At 61.1% G+C, this 14531-nt stretch overlaps 1 protein-coding gene across 4 annotated transcripts in view; it reads right to left on the reverse strand.

Annotated features, from left to right (window-relative positions):
* Positions 1–14531, reverse strand: part of LOC102943470 (transmembrane protein 150A) — a 37877-nt gene that overhangs the window by 12351 nt on the left and 10995 nt on the right. For all 4 annotated transcript variants that reach the window (XM_043550330.1, XM_043550329.1, XM_043550331.1 and 1 more), the window contains exons 2-4: positions 14163–14210; positions 4074–4145; positions 395–462 (exon numbers count right to left, since the gene is read on the reverse strand). In XM_043550330.1, the coding sequence (XP_043406265.1) occupies positions 395–462; positions 4074–4145; positions 14163–14210 (188 nt within the window). The remainder of the gene's footprint in view (positions 1–394; positions 463–4073; positions 4146–14162; positions 14211–14531) is intronic.

Below are 14531 nucleotides of genomic sequence, written 5' to 3' on the forward strand. Positions count from 1 at the left end.
CTACATGGACATCTGTGCCCTGCACGCTGCCCCTAGCCGCCCCCTCTCCATGCAGATTGCATCAGTCTCTGCCCCGGCGCTCACCCCTGACCTCCCATCGGGCTGAATCCCACGTCTGAGCTCAGTGCTGACCCCACTGGGCCATGCCCTCCTCAGCCCCTCGGCTTGGGCTCTGCAGCGGGTGCATCTGGGTCAGCTCAGCCTTAGGCACCAGCAAAGCAAGCAGCTGCCAGGGGCCTGTGCCTGCCCCCCCCCCCCCCGGCCCTGCACCCTCCCCCATCAGCTGCAACAGCTCACGGAGAACTGGTGGCCTGCGTATGGGAAGGGCAGCCCTGCCCCGGACAGCTGAGCTCCTGCAGCTCTGCATCCCCATCCCCAAGCAGCCCAGACTTACCCATGAACGAGCCCAGGCTGCAGATCAGGCTGAAGAAGCAGCTCTCTGGAGGGAAGGTGCCGCACTTGCTGGGGAGAGGAGACAGGGCCTGTTAGAGACGCCACATGGCACCAGGCCTTGGGTGGGCCACTAGCCCAGGGGAACCAGGCCTGCTGGCAGTGCTGCCAATAGCTGGGGCAGCTGCCCTCCCAGTCTTGGCCTTGCTGCCCCACTTGCTCCCTCCATTTCCCCCTGGCTGATCCGTGGCCATTTCCCATCCCCTCCCCCTGCAGGCAGTGTGGCGCTCCAGGCTGCCTAGATGTGGTGCTGAGGGCGCACAGGACAGGGTCTCATCAGGAAACACTGGAGCGGGATGGGCTGCTCACAGCTGGCACACCCCCACACTGCACGGCCATCATGCTGCAGCCAGGTCCCTGATGGGCTGGACTCGCAGGGGGACGCTTGGTGGACGCAGGAGGCTCTTCACTCCTTTGGTGCCCACCTGCAGCGGTAGGCAGCTCTCACCTCCAGGCCATAGGACCAGGGCTGGGGCCCATCCCCAGTGTGGGTACCACAGTGGACAGTGGGATGGGGGGAAGTGCCACCCCTTAGCTGGGATCCTGCCCGTGCAAACTGGAGATCCTTGGAGCTGCTGTCCTGGCCAGCACCCCTGAGCTGCCAAGCGGGAGGGTGGGCGCTATGCCTTAGTGCCATGGTTGCTGGGGCATTGCCTGCTCCACCCATGCCCTCAGAGAGTGCCCCGTCATAACCTGCCCCCTCAGAGAGCCCCGCACAGGGCGAGGGATGCTGCATAGAGCACCAGCCGCTCCCCTTGCCTCTTCATGCTCTGCAGAGCCATGGCCAGGTCCTGAGGGGCGGAGACGGGCTGCCCTGGACAGCAGGGCACCGGCCACATGCGCTGTGCCTGGCAAAGGGGAGGGCTCGGGAGTGTCTTACTTCAGGCCAGGTGGGTGTAGGCAAACCAGCACTTCAGACACGGCCCCTGAGGCTAGCCACCACACGCACACACGCCAGGGACCCCTCCCTCCCCCCCCACCCTGCTCCCTCCCCTCCCCGGATCAGGACTAGCTGGGAGGCTTGGAGGGGGCTGGTGTGACGACTCTGTGGGCAACAGCCTGGCCCAGCAGAGGCCCTGGGGCGGGGGGGCAGGCGGGCTCCAGGCAGTCTCTCCCCAGCTGGGAGCAAGCTGGAGCCTCCAGCGAGCACCTGACCTTTCCCCCACTTCACAAACAGGAAGCCAAGGGGAAATTCCAACCGCAGCACCCACTTCTACTGCATGCGAGCCGGCCCCTCCTCCTCCTCCTCCTCTGCCACAGGCACTGCCGCTGGCCTCCCATTCCAGCCGCGCACGCACACCCCGCGCGCTCCACACACCCACACACCGCACACACCCCACGTGCCCCACAAACACACCGCGCACACCCCGCGTGCCCCAAACCCACACCGCGCACACCCCGTGTGCCCCACACACCCACACACCGCGCACACCCCGCGTGCCCCACACACCCACACACCGCGCACACCCCACGTGCCCCACAAACACACCGCGCACACCCCGCGTGCCCCACAAACACACCGCGCACACCCCGCGTGCCCCACACACCCACACACCACGCACACCCCGCGTGCCCCACAAACACACCGCGCACACCCCGCATGCCCCACACACCCACACACCACGCACACCCCGCGCGCCCCACACACCGCGCACACCCCACGTGCCCCACACCCACACCACACACACCCCACGCGCCCCACACACCGCGCACACCCCGCGTGCCCCACACCCACACCACGCACACCCCGCGCGCCCCACACACCCACACACCGCGCACACCCCGCGTGCCCCACACCCACACCGCGCACACCCCACGTGCCCCCCACATCCCCACACCCCGCGTGCCCCCCCCACACACCACGTACACCCCGCGCGTCCCCCACACACTGCACACACTCCGCACGCCCCCCACACCCCCACACACTGCGCACACCCCGCGTGCCCCCCCCACACAGAGCTCACACCCCACGTGCCCCACACACCCACACACCGCGCACACCCACGTGCCCCCACACACACCCACACCCCACGCACACCCCGCGCGCCCCCCACACCCACACCCCGCATGCCCCCCCCCCACACAGAGCTCACAGACACACAGGCCACAAACACACACTACTCACACACCCAGTGTGTCACAAACACACACACTGCTCACACCGACCATGTCACAAACACACACTGCTCACACCCATGCCCCACACACCACTCACACCCCGTGTGCCACACACACACACCGTTCACACACACTGCTCACACCGAGCATGCCACAAACACACACACTGCTCACACTGAGCATGCTACAAACACACTGCTCACACCCATGCCCCACACATACTGCTCACACCCAGCGTGCCACAAACACACACACACTGCTCACGCACCCCCAAGCCAGAAACACACATGCACTGCTCACACCCAGCATGCCACAAACACATGCTTAGGGGTTCCTTTCTGCAGGCGCTCCCAGCCACTACAGAAATGCCCCAAGACACCTTCCCAGAGACCACCGCTCCATGCATCCAGCATCCCCTCCATCCCCAGGTGTGCACGCCACGCCCCAGCCACAAACCTCTGCACAGAGCCCATCAACCACACACACACACACCACTACACAAACACCACACACACGCCACCCTTCCCCTCAGAGACCAGCTCCACACAGACCAGTCACCACACACACACAACCCCCCAGGGGTGGAGTTTGTGGAGGGAGAGCAGACCACTGGGGTGAGGGGATGGAGCACCAGGCTTCCCTATGCCGCAAGCTCCACAGCTGGGGAGATGCCTCCGGACCTCATCCTAACCCCACCCTGCAACCTGCCCTGGAGCTGTTTCCCCTCTGGCTCCTCGAGAAGGATCCTGTTAATAACTGGCAGGAATCTAGCCTGGACTTGCAGGTCCTGCCAGCTGCAGGGTTTGCCAACCAGCTGCCCCGGAGACCTGACCATCACCCCCACTCAGCACTGGAATCACCCAGCTGCTGCTAACTGAGACACAGCCACAGGGCAACCTCTCTGGCCGCAGAGCTCCAGGGGCACCAGCTCAGCTCCTGAGCTTGAGTTCCAGTCCTAGCTCCCGAGCCACACAAGCAGCAGGACCCTTCAGTGCCGGCTCTGCCAGCCAAGTCATTTCAGTCCAGTCCCTTCCCTCCATCTGCAAGACCAGCTCCCTGCTCAGCTACGCTCCGTCCCCAGCACCCGCTCAGGAGTGGGCGTGGGAGCCAGCAGAGCTACACCCCTATGAGTGGTTCTCCAGGCCCCAGCAGTAGCATGGGATGGCAGCAGCGCCCGGGCATTGCCACCCCGGCCACCCACTGGCTCCCAGTCTCACTCCCTTTCCGTTCGCAGCATGCTGGCCGGGGCAGACGGGGCTGGGAGCTCTTTGCTAACGAGCACGTGGCACTCACGGCCACAATTAGGCAGCTGAGATCCGCCCCCTTGGGCAAGAGGGAAAGTCGTCAGCAAGACGCTGCAAGCCACGGGAGTGCAGCTCCTTGCAGTTCCAGGAACAACCTGCCCCTCACCCCCACAGTTCCAGGAACCGCCCACACATGTGCACTGGACCGGTTCAGCAGGCACTGGATTGCTGTGCCATTTGGGGGTATTTTTTTACTCTTACCTGACCAGAGGAATGTGATCCAGAGTGCAGCACGAAATGGGGCCATCCAGCCCACAGGACTGGTTATAATTCCTGGAGAGAAGGGAACAAGACACATTAGATAAGGCGTCAATATGTGTCGGGCACCAGACTTGCTGAGCCCACCACCTTCTGCAGATTTTAAGCCTTCATTAAAATAAGTTTCCCAGCCTTGCTGGTTGCAGAGAAAATCAGCCCAACGTGACCCCATACAGTGCCGTCTGCCTGCGTCTGCAGCCAAGCTAACACAGCTCAGAACTGGGGCCTGACCTCAGCTGGCTCAACGGGACGCCCGCAGGGAAGCTTACCAGTGACATGGCAGCGCTGCTAATGATTTTCCTGCAAATCGTTTTAGCAAAACTCTTCTAGCTACTCTGGGGTTGGGGGTGGAGTCCTCCCTCCCCCCAACCTGACCCCTCTGCAGTTTCCCCAGGATCAATACAGCCAGCATCAAGCAAAACTCAAGGGAGCGCTGAGGTTCGGCTCACATGGCATCTGGATGCTGCTCCAAACAATCAGAAGCTCTTGGACCCGCTAAGCTGAGCTGTCAGGCTCCCTGAGGAGATGCCACAGGCAGGACATGGCTCACTGGCAGGGGTTGAACCCCTCTGCTTCCAGCAGGACCCTGGAAGCTTAGAAGCCCCCAGAGAGTTACAAATGAACCCGAGTCCACCCTCGGGACAGGCTCAGTCTGTGTCCCGGAAGAAGCTGCAGGACAGTTCGAGTCTTGGGCTGACGTTCAGATCAGCTCTCCTTTTATCCAATCAGATTTGCCCAGCTGAGTCCACAGTCCTGTGCCAGGAAGTGGCTCATGGGGCAATGCCCATTTGGATGGCTCCAGCCAAACCACCCCAGGGCCTGGAGCCAGGGAGCAGGATGGGTTTCCTGCAGCAGTTTAGTCCCCATCTCCCAAGAGCAGATGGAGATGGGCTGCCATTAACTGTGCCCAAGCAGTCCAGGAAAGGGGGCGTAACTCCTTCCTCCCCATCAAACAAAACCAGAGACACGGCAACGCTCCCATCTGCTCACTAAAGCCACGTGTCAGTGTGGAGCAGCAAGGGCAAACATGCGGGGATCCCCGTTTCACAGCACGCTCCCCAAGGAGCCCCGAAGAGCCAGGCAGGTGGGCTGAAGATAAAGCCAGAGGCCTGATGGGACCTCTCCCCACGGCTTCTAGCTGTGCGTATACATACAGCCCCTTCGGCAGCTGGCTGCTCACTACGTGGAAATGGCCCGCAGTTCACACCTGGGGAGATGAGTCCATCTTGTGGCCCATCCCCACATGCCTGTGGACAAAGGCGACCATCACAGAGGATTTACAGCTACAGCCTCTCTGTGCAGGCAGGGAGGAGTCACACATGGCTCTTTGGAACCAGTGGGTCTATTGCCCCTCGATGGAAACCAGAGCAAGAGGCCAGGGCAGGAAGGGAGGGCCAAGGGCAAGTCCTGAGCCAAGTTCTGCATTGTAGAGAAAAGAAAGGCCAGGATAACAGCCAGAAAAATCGCTGAGAGAGCCGGACGCGATCAGAGGGAACTGTGGGGAAGTACGGAACACAAGCCAAGCCGTCAGGCCAAACCCAGGGTAGGATGTACAGCTTTGGAACCCTGCGCCCCCTAACTTCCAGCCAATCAGCAGTCGCTGTCAGGGAGGGACAGAACAGCCAGGTCAATATGCAGAGCCAGAAAACCCCCTGAACACGGGACGGGAAGGGACCTCATGGGTAGCAAGTCCAGTCCCAGCCCCCCCACCCCCCCGTCATCGTGACGAGTAGCCTCCCTGAAATCAGACAGATGATGAGCACAGCTGCCACTTCTCAGCCAGCCCCAGCCCCAGGAATGCCTGTGAACAGTGATGGCCGCAGCCCCGAGTCCTGTGCATCGTTACAGACCCTCCAGGGGAACTTGGAACCACCTGATCGCCTCAAATGGGCCCCCAGATGCTGCCCTCTCACCCGCGACATGGTCCCAGGTGGGCAGAGGAATGGCTGTCCAGTGGGGGAGCCTATACAGCTCTCGACTGCTGGAGCAGACGAGCATGCACACACCCCTCCATGGACGAGCTGCTTTCCTGCGGATCCTGTCTTCATGTGGCAGGGCACACGTGCGCCCCGGGGGGCATTGCAGAAGCAGTGGGGTGAGGAAGGAAGGAAGGTGGCCCACACCTCTTCCCATTTGACCGGCTGAGGCCCTTCCCAGTTGCTCCAGACAGACAGGTCTCTGTGTGTGCAGCGGAGCTGTAGCCGCGCTGGTCCTGGGTCTCCGTGCAGCAGCCAGTGGAGAAAGCCATCCCTGCCAGCGCTGCCTCTAGCAGAGCCGTGCTTGGCAGGGTTCAGATCCCTGCTGCTGTGTGTGAAGCCAGTCAGACTCGCGGGGTTGGCTCTGGCTGCTCTCTCGTGTGGCTGCTGAGTTTCCATTGGCAGAAGTGATGGTTTCTCCAAGTCCTCCTTAACGGCTAGTGTTGACTGCCAGGGATCTCCTGGCCCCAGTGCCTCCTCCCTGCCCCCTCTGAGTGTGTGGCAGATGCACAGGAGAGGCTGTGTGCGCAGGGCAGCCACTGGGACCTGTGAGCTGCCCAAGGTAAAAACTGACCGAATGTCATCACACAGAATGAGCTGGTACTGAGACAGCCTCCCACGCTGCCAAATTCTGCCATGGCAAAGCATCAGGAACCCCATCCCACAACAGCGACGCAGACACCCGGCAACCCCCCCCCCCCCCGGCTACAGCGCGGCAGCCCTACGACCCCCGTTTCCTCCCCCCGCTACAGCACGGCCGCCCCACGACCCCCGTTTCCTCCCCCCCCCCGCTACAGCGCGGCCGCCCCACGACCCCCGTTTCCCCCCCCCAGTTACAGCGCGGCCGCCCCACGACCCCCGTTTCCCCCCAAGTTACAGCGCGGCCGCCCCACGACCCCCCCCCCGCTACAGCGCGGCCGCCCCACGACCCCCGTTTCCTCCCCCCCCCCGCTACAGCGCGGCCGCCCCACGACCCCCATCCCCCCCCGCCGCTACAGCGCGGCCGCCCCACGACCCCCGTTTCCCCCCCCAGTTACAGCGCGGCCGCCCCACGACCCCCGTCCCCCCCCCCGCTACAGCGCGGCCGCCCCACGACCCCCGTTTCCTCCCCCCCGCTACAGCGCGGCCGCCCCACGACCCCCGTTTCCCCCCCCAGTTACAGCGCGGCCGCCCCACGACCCCCCCCCCCCGCTACAGCGCGGCCGCCCCACGACCCCCCCCCCCCCCGCTACAGCGCGGCCGCCCCACGACCCCCGTTTCCCCCCCCAGTTACAGCGCGGCCGCCCCACGACCCCCGTTTCCCCCCCCAGTTACAGCGCGGCCGCCCCACGACCCCCGTCCCCCCCCCGCTACAGCGCGGCCGCCCCACGACCCCCGTCCCCCCCCCCCCGCTACAGCGCGGCCGCCCCACGACCCCCGTCCCCCCCCCCGCTACAGCGCGGCCGCCCCACGACCCTCGTCCCCCCTCCCGCTACAGCGCGGCCGCCCCACGACCCCCGTCCCCCCCCCGCTACAGCGCGGCCGCCCCACGACCCCCGTCCCCCCCCCGCTACAGCGCGGCAGCCCCACGACCCCCCCCCCACTACAGCGTGGCCGCCCCACGACCCCCGTCCCCCCCCCGCTACAGCGCGGCCGCCCCCATCCTCTCTGTGACACAGCAGCCACCTGGGAGCCTCTGGCACCAAGACACCTCTGGCCTGGCCTATGCTCAGTTTTTGCGGCAATTTAGTGAAACAGCTGCTGCCCCAGTGTGGGCCCAGCTCTGTCACTGTGCTTGGACCTCTGGTTTACATCAATTTTAATACCCATTTCGTGAAACCAGTGCAGCCCCATGGGCAGCTGAGCCCTGAGTAACAGCACTCAGGCCCCGGCAGCGGTGGAGCCCAGCGGGGCCTCAGCAGGGTCGCTTGCAGCCTGGGCTCCTTGGCGGGTGTATATCGAGGCAGCTCTCCCAACCCTGCTAGGACTCTGGGGGGAAAGGGGGGGGGGTGGGGGAGGCAGAGGCCAGGCTGTCCCCAGAGGGCAGGTGGGATGTCCTGCAGACAGCTCTGGTGGATGGAGCTCTACCAGGGACTCTGCTCCTCCACAGGGCTGCCCTTCAAGCGCAGGAACCTGCTGGCTCCAGGGCAGAAAGGGACAATTGCCCCCAGGTGGGAAAGGAACCAGCCCGCCCCTAATTCTGCCACCACGACAGGTTTTGCTGACAAACCAGCCAAGAACCGGCAGCAGCAGATGCAGAGGCCAGGCCAGTGGGTCCTGAAGAACCTGTTAACAATCCTTTTGCCCCAGTGCCTTGGCAGGTGGAACAACACATGGAGCAGAGAAGGCCCCTGGTCCCCTGAGCCAAATCCAAGCTGATCTGGCCAGGCCCTGGGCTCCTGTGCTGCCCTGTCCCTGTCAGGGACCCAGCTCCTCTGCCATCTCTCGTCAGACAGATCTCCCCAAGCCAGTCACCAACACTGAGCCCCCACAGCAGGCCCTAGAGACGGAGGAGAGCTGGCCAGGCCAGTCCAAGGAGGAGAGACCTTCCAGAGCTTCAGGAAGGCTAGGCAGTACGGGGTCTCTTCCCTTGGAGTCAGTTGTGCCCCCATGCCAAGGAGGCACTGCCCTGCTAGAGGAGGCAGTGCCCACAGTAAAGAGCTTAGGCAGCATCCAGGCGAGTTGGGGCATTAACCCCACACACTTGGCCAAATGCCACCTGGGGTGGTTACATCTTGCTGCTTCTGTTCTCCCTGGATTGTTCAGCTGGACGTGGTGGCATTCTTCACTTCCTGTCCTAAAACTGTCACTGTTCACTATGAAGCAGCTCTCATGCTCCACCCAGAGAAGGCTTCAGATGAATAATCACTGCTTATATTGACACAAATCTTGTTGGGAAGCAGTTCAGGTTGCTATGTGTATATGCACACACACACACACACACACACACACACACACACACACACACACACACACACACACACACACACACACACACACACACACACACACACACACACACACACACACACACACGGAAATGGAAAGTTAACTCACCTAACAGCAAATACCCTCTCCTCCCGCATCCCCCACCATTACCAGGACTACGGACACCGCAGCCCATCTGTGTTAACCTTAACTCTGCCCTTTTCTGCCCACACCCCTCCACCAAGTTATCTTCCCATCCCGCAATGCTGGCAGTGCCGGATAAAGGGTTGTGTGCAGAAGGAAGCGAAGAGGGACTGGCATCCCCAGGGAAACATGTTCCAGCCCAGAGATGGCTGCAGGGGAGCCATTCGTGTGTCTCACCAACAAGGGATGCAGGGAGAGACAGTCACACCTCTAACAACATTCCACACTTACACAGCCCTTTGTATGATCAAAGCATTATACAGACATTATTCACCCTCCCAACACCCCTGGCAGTAAGAGAGTGCTATTATCCCCATTGCACAGATGGAGAAACTGAGTCACAGAGCAGGGGCATGCCTTGCTCAAGGTCACCCAGGGAGTTGGTGGAAGAGCTGGGAGTAGGACTCTGGACCATCCTGACTTATGACCCTTGGCTCATTCCTCCAGGCAAAGCAGGAGAGGTGGGGAAGGGAGGGAAGGTGTGGGGGACAGAGCAGGAATCCATTTGTCTGGGGTGGGATAGGGATAGACTGGGCTGCTCAGGGTGGAAAGGGCAGGTCTGTGGGGGCGGTGGGGGTATGGGCAGAAGCGTTACCCCAGGGAGCTCCATCAATTTTCAGGAAGCTCAAAGCTTGGATAGGCCTCCAGACAGGGTGATGGGGAGGGCTCCAGTGGAGCGGGGGGTGGGGAACCGGAGGGGTAGGAATTCCCTGCATACACTGCCATCCTCCCGTGCTTGCTGCAAAGGGACGGAGCCCCCTCCAGCTAAGCTCCTGGCAGCCCAGAGCCCTGGGAACCTGCCCCAAAGCCCCCTCCCCTCATCTGCTGACAGCACGGGGCGAAACATCTCCTCCCCATCTCAAGGGGGAAGTAGCACTACTTAGGCTGCTCGCAGACCCCCCAGGGCCCAGCGGAACCACCCCCCTCCCCACCCCAGGCTGCTGCTCCCTATCTGTGGCAGAGGACTGCCCATCCGGCTCCCATGCTAAATACTCATGACAGAGTTCTATAGCGTCCTTCAGGCTGGACTCCCAAAGCACCCACAACAAACCCATCCGGAGCTGCTGCAGCCAGCCCTGTAACGCAGCCACCTCTGGGCCAGGGCCCAAGCGCTGTTCAGCAGCACACAGCAACGCTGCACAGCCACTGAGGATGGAAAGCGGAGAAAGCCATCGTGGCCAAGTGACCACGCAGGTGGTTGACAGAACACAGCTACCAAAGCCGAGACCCCAATTTCTCCAGAAAAGGGGCAGGGGGAAAGGGAGGGTTCGTGTCCACAAGGGACGAGTGGCTGGGTTCTAGGTCACAGCTGAAAGTGCCCCTAGTACCATGTTTGGACACTGGTTCTGTACTGACTCAGGAAACAGCAGCAATTCCTGCATCACCAGAGCCGGTCCTGCTGGTCTCCCAACCAGGTACCAAACAGGCTGGACCCTGCTTAGATTGGGAGACCAGGCAGGATCCGGTCCTGGGGGGAGTTGGCTCCTGGCTCTGTCCGGCTCAGAGTGGGCCTTTGTCCTCTCCACAGCCTGTCCCGTGCTCACTCCCAGGGCCCTGCCACCCAGCGGGTAGGCCCAAAGCACAGGCTTGCCAAATCCAGCTGGGCAAAGGGCAGTTCATTCCCATTGATTTGCACAGCTCTGCCTGCAGATGGCCTGAAACAAGGCTCCAGAGCAGAGAGCCCCAGCTACTCCCGCAGGCCCTCCTTTCTGCAAATGGCCCCTCTGGAGCTGGAGTGGCTTAGCAGAGTGCCTGTCACAGCAGGACTCCCAGAAGCTGGCCAGTACTCCTGACCCGCCAGGGCCAGGCAGCTGCCCCTCAGAGCTGCAGGGCTAAGGCTGGATTGGGACAAGGGGTCCCAGAGTCCCAGAGGGCTGCAGAGTCAGGCCTCCTCCCTTCCTGTCAGACAAAAGTGATGTGTGAGCTGCTCCGAGCTTGGCCAGGGAATGCAGCAGCAGCACCCTGGGAGATGGGCCAGGAATGCAGGAACTGGCGAGGTGGCAGAGGGCCTTGGTCAGTTGCTTACTCAGCTAACGGTTCCCTCTCCGCCTGCCAGCCATCCCAGGGAGGCACCGCTTCCCCCTCAGCCCAGCGGGTGCTGAGCGGGGCAGATATTTACCTGCAGATCCCAGCCACCCTAGAGCTCCTGGCATGGAAACAGCTTGGAGGCATGGGGCTGTCCCTCAGGCCAGGCCGCATGATGGGCTCCAGCTGGAGGCAGGACCATGCCCCCGAGCTCTCTTCCAGACTTGGGGGGGCGGGGGAAGAGAGAGAGGGGGAGGAAGCTGGGACAAGGCCAGACCCCTACAAACATCTGAACTCCGGTCACTTCGATCAATTTCCGCTGTACCACTTTCAGTCACTCCCCTCATCCACGGCACAACCCGCTCCCCCTGGGCACCCACCCCCAGCCCTTCCCTAGCAGACAGGGAAGCACCCTCCCATACGGGCGTGCACCCAGCATTCATACACACGCATACCACAGCCGCAGCTCCGCAAACCCCAGCAGCACCGACACCGCCCGCTCAGGGCCCTGTAGGCACAGTGGGCCTCGAACCCATGTTTTCCAGCTCCAGAAACACAGGCCCCAGGCATGTGAGCCAGAGGCCTATGCCACACAGCTAGGCAGTTTAGATTCTCCCCAATAGAGGGCAGTAGACCATTACGGCTGGGATTTCAACAGAACCAGAGGGTGTCTGGCACCCAGTTCCCTCAGGATCCAGGCTCCCAGCCTAAAATTCCATCTGACCTTACAGATGGAGGCCTCCTTCTCAGCTCCATAATTAATGCTCAGTTTTGCAGTTAATAGAAGGTGTTGCCTTTGCTAGGCATAAACAAAAACGAAAGCTGGTGGTTCTCAGAACTCCACTGCGTACTAGAGAGCTCAATCTCTGCCTTGCTGGTGAGTCACAACTGAATCAGTTTGGTAATCACAGAGTGAAAGAGGACTTCCCTTTGGAAAGATTAGAACTGGCATTTTTTCAGACCCTTCTCGTTTCCATGTGGCTCTGTTTCCAGCCATGAAACCTCAGAGATGGGGAGCTAAGCAGTCTCTTTCCTGCATAGGTTTGGATTTGTTTTTTCAACATTAAAACCAAGCTCTTTAGCATTACTCATCGTCAGCATTCTGTTTGTGCTATGAAGCCAATGGAGAAAAATGCGTTTGTCTGAAGACAAAATAAAATATTCTGCAGGAAATGGCAGTGCATATTTTTTTTCCCCTTGCACTGAGAGCTGTACACACCAGCCAGAATACACTATCCCGCCGCTTCCACGCCTGAGCTCTTTAAGAGACCCGGCAAGCCAAACACGATCCAGAAAAATGTCCAAAAGCGAGTCAATTTTCTAACCCCCACCTCTCCCCGACACCTGGTCCGATCTGGCCATAACTTTCCAGAAAGGCTGACCCTCTGCGAAGATCCACCAGGAGAAGGTGCAAGGTGGGTTTGGTTTAGGCAAAGTTGGGGGAGGGGTACATTCAGCCTCAGCAGAGGAAAGTAGCTAGTTCCAACCTTTTCCATGGAAACTCACACCCCTCTATGACTCTCTGAACTGCTTATTTGCAGACTTTTTCATGCTCTGGGGGGTTTGAGTGGAAACCTTCTTCAAACAAGGGTTACATTATTTACTGGAGCCGCCTTACTCACATATTGACCATGTTCTGGTGGGGGGCTTTATATAGCATCAGTCATCCGGCCAGATCCTAAAGGGCTTTGAACGCTCGAGGCTCATCCTGCAGGCTCCTAACACACGTGACTAGCTTTACTCACATCGGCAGCTCCCTTGAAGCCAGAGGGCCCGCTGAAACCAATCAGGTTACTGAAGGGCGGAAAGGTTTGCAGGACTGAGCCCTTAATTAATGAGCTCTACGCCAGGCTTGCCTTGCCCTGCCAATGAGCCCCAGCAGGCGGCTGTTTCACAGCAAGGGGTGGCGCCGTCCCGCAGGTCAGGGGAGGAAGTGACGTGTGCCCTGTTTCATTGCAATGGCAGGGGGAGGTGGAGTGTAGTGGGCCAAGACCCCCCAAATAACACCCTACAACACAGCGTCCCCTAGCGCCATGCTGGAGCATTGCTTTAATACCACAGCCAAAGAGGGCCACCTCCTGAGTCACCAGGACTACTTGCCGCTGAACATAGGCCTTTGCTGGAGGTCTCCCATCCATGTACTGCCCGGACCTGACCCTGCTTAGTTGGTGAGACTGGTCCGGATTGTAACCCAAGGAGCTCTGGCTTCTCTACATTCTGTCTCTGTCCAGCATGTGAACGATCCACCAATCCCCCCTCTCCCTACCCCACCTCCCAGAGTCAGGGCCTGGGGTGGGGCGTGTTGATGAAGAGAGGACCTTAGCGGCCCAGAGCCAGGTCTAAAGGACAATCCAGCTCTGGATGTGGGGAACAGGCCCTCTGTGGAGACATGCCACGGAGGGGAACACACTGGGCCCCGCAATCAACAAGACACCAGCCTCCAGACCTAGCACCCCCCCAATGCACTACTCCCGCACCAGGCTGCGACACTGATATTTGGGGCCAGCTCTGGTAACCAGGAGCTGATCCACACGAAATGACGAGGACCAGGGCGCAGCTGGAATTTCCCCACCACCTGTCGAACCTGATCAGCAGCCACTTTCCCTTTGATCTGCTGGGCAAGACCAGCCTTGGCCAGAACTAGGTCGGAGACACAATGCCTGTGTGCGGGTCGGGTCACTGACCTCAGCCCAACCCCCTGGCCTGTCTCCCGCTGGGCTCCACCCAGCAGGTAGGCCATGGGGAGAGGTACTGGGTCGCCACACACCCCAGCACACCTGCCCGCATGGCCTTGAGTCTCAATGCCAGCACAGGCCTTTCCACCCAGCTCAGACAAGGACCTGCCACGACAGGGTCTGCAGCCAGTCGGTGGGGACCCCCTCCCAGCCAACAAAGGTCCCCTCCCACCAGGGCTCCTTACCAGTTGTGGACTGGGCAGATGTGGTTGTTAGAGAGCGCCATGGCATACCTATAGGAGAGAGAAGAATGCCCGGGTTAGTCAACCTTCGATCCCCACTAGATCACCCCACCCACACACCCCCCCAGCAGCACTTCCTCGGGGAGATGCACAGACTCAGGGCAGCAGCCGCAGGGAGCGTCTCCCAGAGCAACTGAGCGGCACTGGAGTGCTCTAGTTCGGAGAGCGACACTACACTCCCAGCCGAGGTTTACACGGCCCACTGATCAAGACTCAGGGAAGACAGCTTGATCCATGCAGAGCTCTGGCTGATTCCCACTACCCCTCGGCCCCTCAGGAGGGAGGGGGAGTGCTACATTAAGAGGATCACCC

This window comes from Chelonia mydas, chromosome 7 (assembly GCF_015237465.2).
Source record: "Chelonia mydas isolate rCheMyd1 chromosome 7, rCheMyd1.pri.v2, whole genome shotgun sequence".
Taxonomy (NCBI): domain Eukaryota; kingdom Metazoa; phylum Chordata; order Testudines; family Cheloniidae; genus Chelonia; species Chelonia mydas.